This window comes from Streptopelia decaocto, assembly GCF_964273445.1.
Source record: "Streptopelia decaocto genome assembly, chromosome: 6".
NCBI lineage: Eukaryota > Metazoa > Chordata > Aves > Columbiformes > Columbidae > Streptopelia > Streptopelia decaocto.
Window position 1 is genome coordinate 13,063,441 of NC_138660.1, and position 6,000 is coordinate 13,069,440.

Here is a 6,000-nt window from a genome sequence, read left to right on the forward strand (position 1 = left end):
GCAAGGTCCTCTCCCCTTCTACAATGTGGATTCTGTTTCAAGACAGAAAGCCTAGGAGAATGACCACTGTTTCTCTCTCTTTTTCTTTCCCTTTTCATCTACCTCAGTTTCCTTCAGTTGAGACCTTTCTCCTCTCTAACCTGCCAATGCGTATTTTGTACTTAGCACTTTAAAGCAGTTTTCATCCTAAGCTCTGTGCAGAGACAAGTCACAAAGGGCAATGCCTTCTGGAGACATTCCTGCCGAGTAATCTCCTTTTGCATCCTTCCAGCACAAATGGGCTTATTCAATATTAGGTCACATTTGCTTTTTCTGCACAAAAGCCAGAATAAATGGGCTGAGTGACATGGAGAGCTCAGCAGCATTAACATGGTTTGGGATCCAGCCTCCCTGGCTCTGGTGAGGATGCTGGTTGCTGCTCCTGGAACCCTGCTGGCTGTCACCTTCCTTTAGAGACCAAATCCTCAGGCTGGCCTTGGCCTTCTGGGGAGGAGAGTTGAGCTTGGCAAGGGTGAGCGCTTATCTGCTGGGATGGCTGGAGTGAGGGGGTGACACCCTCTGAGGCACCTGACACAGGAGCAGAAAGATGGGAGTATAAATAACCACAAATTCAGTAGGAAACACAGTCAAACAAATATGATTTCAATACTGTATCAGGCTACTGCTGTGGGGATCTGTTGGTTTTCTGTGATACTCACTGGAGGGATTATAAAAGTCTTTTGCAGATCTCCAGCACAAGCCGTTGCTCGTGGATCTCACTGTAGAAGAGGGTCAGAGACTCAAGGTTATCTTTGGATCACACACTGGTTTCCATGTGATTGATGTAGATTCTGGGAACTCTTATGATATCTACATACCATCTCACGTGAGTACACAGGGGCAGTGCTGCTGCATGACACGCAGGTCACCAACAAGGTTTGGATAGGCCCTTGGTGGCTCAGAAAAGGTGACCAGTCAGGTGACATCTTGCCATGGGTAAGACATTCTCCAGTGCCATCTTCATTGATACTCACTTAAAGAGGACTTGGAGGTATCACATCCTTCATGTTCATTGTCTGCACAGGTTATTCTGTCCTCATGCCCAAGCAGTCAGGTTTAAGGTTGCCATGTCCCGCAGAAAGGACATGGAGAAGTAATAAAGCTCTCTGTAGGGCAAAATACCATGAAAACAGGTTCTTGGTTGATGGACAACATAGACCCACCAAGAGCCAGATGCCCCATGCACTGTCCCATTGCACAGTGTCCCTGATGCGCTCACCAACACCTACTTGTCCCTGCTGAGGCCATGCAGTTTGCTTAGGCCAGGGCTGCAGGATTAGGCTAGCCCAAATCTCAGTAAACCTGCTGCTCAAAACTCCCAAACCCCCTGACAGCAGCTTATCTTTGAAAGCCAGTGAGTCTCAAGGGAGAGTTTTGTTCTCGTGTTGGTTTGGGGGTTTGTATTTCTAAGGTTCTGCTCCCTTCCCCCTACCCCTTCTTCCATTCAATGTAATTCTGACTTTTAGGGTTTATTTTAACTGCAGATTCAGGGCAATATTACTCCTCACGCCATTGTCATCCTGCCTAAAACAGACGGGATGGAGATGCTTGTGTGCTACGAGGATGAAGGCGTGTATGTGAACACCTATGGACGGATAACTAAAGATGTGGTGCTCCAGTGGGGAGAAATGCCTACTTCTGTGGGTAGGTCAACCCTTCCTTTTCAGCTGCATAAAATACAAATGACAAGTAAGGTGAGGAGTTGAGGATGTTGAGATGGAGTCATTTGGGCTTTTGTTTTTCAAAGAAGATTTCTCTCAGCCAGATAATATTGCAAAATTTCTACAGTTTGGTCCTGTGTAATAAGAGCAAGTGACTTCTTGAAGATCTGAGCTCTGCCTCATCTTAAGTATAGGATAAGTAGAAGATAATATAAGCTGATGCACTGGTGGGGTACTGTGTTTAGTGGAAGAGGGCCTGAGTGTGGAGCTCAGAGCACTTGGGTTGCTCCTTCTGGCTCTGCTGTTGCTCAGCTCCAGGACCTGTGGAGGCAAGTCACTGCCCAGCTCCTCACCCACAGAAATGGGAAGAAGTGATCCCTCTTCTGTTTAAATTACTGAGCAATTTCTGGATGAAAAGTGCTGTGTAGAGACAATTATCTCTGTGGGAACATGCCTGTGTCTCCATCAGCCAGAGCTCTGTCATTGATCTGCTTAAGCTTTGAATAACAGCTGATGAGAGCTTTACTGCCTGTTGCATAATATTTAGCTCAGCTCACGTCGTAACACCTAACAAACACTTCCTTTTGACAGCCTACATTCATTCCAATCAAATAATGGGCTGGGGAGAGAAAGCGATTGAAATCCGGTCAGTGGAGACGGGACATTTGGATGGAGTATTTATGCACAAGCGAGCTCAAAGGTTAAAGTTTTTGTGTGAAAGAAATGATAAGGTGAGTCCACTTCAAAGCTTTATCCATGCTTTAAGCTACAGCCACTTTAAACTTTAAGTCAGGGTTATCTTGAGGTTAATAATTAATCTGAAGGTCCTGTTTAATAAGCAGTGTCCATAAACCAAATTAATTCTGTGCAGTGGATGCAGATCTCAGCCTCTGATGGGAAGATCTGCAAGATCTCTTCCACCTCAAGCTGAGATCTGTGTTGACTTGGGTTGACTTTCTCCCAAGTCTTCCATCTGAACATTAACTATTGAGGCTGCCAAGTAAACTCCGCAAAAGCTGGGAAATCTTAGCAGTGAGGATGTGTAAGTGGCCCTGAGTTGAGCTCTGATGCAGAAACATTTTTGATGCATTTTTAGTTTTGTGAGCTTAAAACTATTTTTCTCCATGGAGCCCCCTTTTTTCCTGTGGACAGAACCTGGTGTAGGAGCACCAGAGTTGCAAGGAGTGCGGGGAACGAGGGAAGGGGAAACTGCTGAAGGAAAAGGGATATTTGCATGGAAGAGATGGTTGAATGCCAAGGTTTGTCTCTGCTGTTGGCATTTCCTCATCTCACAGTGTTTCACCAAGATAAATCACGACCGTACAACAGGGATTTCTTTCGTAACGAGCACGATCGCGTAACACGTGAACAAGCTGATCGTTCCGTCCCCGGAGCAGGGTTTAATAACATGCAATAAATAAGGTTTGAGTCCACAATCAGTTTATTGAACAGCTGCTTATTGGTCAGGCATTGCCCTGCCTGGTGCATGGAGTTAGGCTGGAGCTCTGCAGAAAAATGTATCCTAACCTTGCAGTTGAGCATATCATGGGAAGCTGCCCAAGAAGCTGAATTTCAGTTGCCCAAATACCGCTAGTTTACTTTTTTCTAGCTTTTGAGTACTTGGCTCTGCAGGTTTTATACTGTTTTGGGGGCTTTTTTAAACAGTTCTTCTGTTTTGTGCCTATTGATTTTTTTTTTCCCTTTTCTAAGGAAATTGGGAAAAAAAACACCTCAATATTTCTAAAATACAGGAACCAACTGGTTACTGGTGGATTTGAAATACTACATACAGATGTTTCTCTTTCTGAAGAAATGGTTAACAATGAAAGCCATGTGAAGACTGAATAATTTTTGGTTTTAAAAAGGACAGAGGTCTCAGATTGTCCCGTTCAGTATTTGCAAATTATAACTTATTTTTGAAGACTTCCATTTGGGGTCAAATGGATCCTGATAGAAGCACCAAAAGGCATATTCCGTATTCCTCATGGAGAGTCCTGATATTGTATCTGTGCTTTGAGTGTGTTGAAGGAAAGTTTTCTTCCCAAGCTTAGCTTTCAGGAACAGCTGAAATACCAGGACTAACTTTTCCAAAGAAAACCATTTGCAATCCCATGCAGGATATTGACTGCAGTGGTTAACCTTTAGCAAGCTCCAAAACACTGACAGCAGTCTTCTTACTATTGCATCATAAATGGTGCTGTGGCAGTAAAATGTGATAAACTTGATATTTTCGAAGCATTCCAAACCTTGCTCTCTTTGGAAGTGATAGCGAGGGAGGTCTTATCAGTGTGTTTACATGCAGGTTAAGGCAGGGGTTAGCTCCGGCCCCCGAGGTCTGCAGAAAACTGAGAACCGGGCGATGGGGCTGTGTAAAATTTTAGCTGTGAACTGGAGAAAAGGAGTAGGATGGAGGTTTGGGTAGAGGAAACCACAGGGTGTGGGGCAGCTCCCATTTTCCTCGCTCACTGAGACATTAACAGACTTTTTCTTCTAATATAAAAATTATTAATAAAGCGATTTTGCTCCCAAACAGGTATTTTTTGCATCGGTGAGATCTGGAGGAAGCAGCCAAGTGTTTTTCATGACCCTCAACAGAAACTCCATGATGAACTGGTAACGGAGGAGCACTTGGCACTCACCGCCATGGCATTATTTCTAATTTAAAGGACATTAAACACGTGGACTAACACTGTAGAGGCAGATGCGGAGAGCCCTGAGGAACGCCGCTCCCCCAGGGCGGGGGCTGCGGGCAGGGATGGACTTTCGCGCTTGGACCCCCCCGAGGTCTCCTGATTAAGCTGTGTTATAGTGGGTTATGAGTTCTCCCTTTATTTCATTTTTTAATTTTACTTTTTCTTTGTCCCCTACTTTGTAAGAACGGGGAAAGAAGCAGTGTCAAAAAGTCTGTTTTTAATTCTGTCTGCCTGCTAGCATCAAATATATAGTATGTTGTAAAGTTACCAATTAAATCTGGTGAGAGACAGCACAATAAATGTACCTTTTATCTTTGCGATGAAGGCCATAACCGTATAGCTGGGTAATTTTAGAAATCTTTCGCCTTCACCAACATTTACATGTTGCTTTTGGCAGCAACAGCTTAACGGATTTTTAAAGAAGAGAAAAAATAATAGGTTTTTTTCCCCTCTTTTGGGAAATGGATTTTAAATGGCTAAACTACTAGCCTTAGACTAATAAAAATCAGCTACCATTTTTGTCAAGTCTGTCAATCCATATTTCTATATGGATCTTCGCATAATGGTGTGTCTTGATAGGGACAGAGGTGCCATTTCTTGTTGCTCCGGAGGTGCCCGCCTGCCCCGGGGCTGGGACGGGGGGATCAGAGGAGGAGAGAACGACAGAGTGGCCGGAGGAGGCCCATGCTCGCCCCCGAGCTGGGATTTGTGGCCGCAGACGGCTCCCGGGATGCCGCGTGTCCCGGACCCCAGTGCTGAAGCCGGCGCAGGCTGTGGATGCTTGTCCCCCCAAGGCCGGAGCCGGGCGCTGGTGCGGGAACGGGGACGACAAAACGAGCTGCCCATCCTCCGCGTTGCTGGACTGGGCTTGTAAAGAGCTTCAAAAATAATATATATATGTGTGGTTTCTTCGGCCAAGGGTCAGAATCTCTACTCATTTTCCAACCCCTCCGCTCCCCAGGAATTACCCAACATACAGTGAAAGACGACATCTGTGCCGAACCGTGTGTGTGTGTTTAGTTCAGGTTGAATCGTGTCCTTATAAACTCTGCTCAGTTGATTTCCGTTCTCGGTGCGTATCTGGGGTTTTTCTTTCTCAGTAGCTGCAAGCATGGCCGCCTGTGGTGTTGGGGTGTCGCATAACAAGGTCTGTGTTGCTGGTTTTAACCTACCTCGTTTTGGTTGGGGTTTGGTTTTTTTTTGGTTGGTTTATTTTTTTTTTTTTTTCCATTCCGCTGTCGATCACAGCGCTGTTACCTCCAGCGACATATAGAGAGCTTAACTGGCAATCTTGGTGTACTCAGTAATGATGGCTTTATTAAAAAATGATTAAATCAACAGGACTTGGTCAAACTTGAATCTTTATGGAGGGTAAGAGGCATTGCGGGGCGGCGGGGATGGGATGGGCCACCCTCACCCAAAGCATCCCCGGGCAGGGTGTCGCCGTTCGGTACTGGCAGAGATTGCTGTGGTGGGACTCTGATGGGATGCAGCATCCAGAGGAACATGGGCAAGAGGCACTTTGCTGGTGCCTTCTTCATCCATCAGCACCGGGCACCTTCCCACAGCACCTGGCTGAGCACCCTGCAGAGTGTAGTGACGGCCCT

At 45.7% G+C, this 6,000-nt stretch overlaps 1 protein-coding gene across 6 annotated transcripts in view; it reads left to right on the forward strand.

Moving 5' to 3' along the window:
* Window positions 1-5,731, forward strand: part of TNIK (TRAF2 and NCK interacting kinase) — a 159,485-nt gene extending 153,754 nt beyond the window's left edge. For all 6 annotated transcript variants that reach the window (XM_082054931.1, XM_082054935.1, XM_082054932.1 and 3 more), the window contains 4 exons: window positions 716-865; window positions 1,524-1,683; window positions 2,292-2,431; window positions 4,234-5,731. In XM_082054931.1, the coding sequence (XP_081911057.1) occupies window positions 716-865; window positions 1,524-1,683; window positions 2,292-2,431; window positions 4,234-4,317 (534 nt within the window). In that variant the 3' untranslated portion in view covers window positions 4,318-5,731. The remainder of the gene's footprint in view (window positions 1-715; window positions 866-1,523; window positions 1,684-2,291; window positions 2,432-4,233) is intronic.
* The last annotated feature ends 269 nt before the right edge of the window (window positions 5,732-6,000 follow it).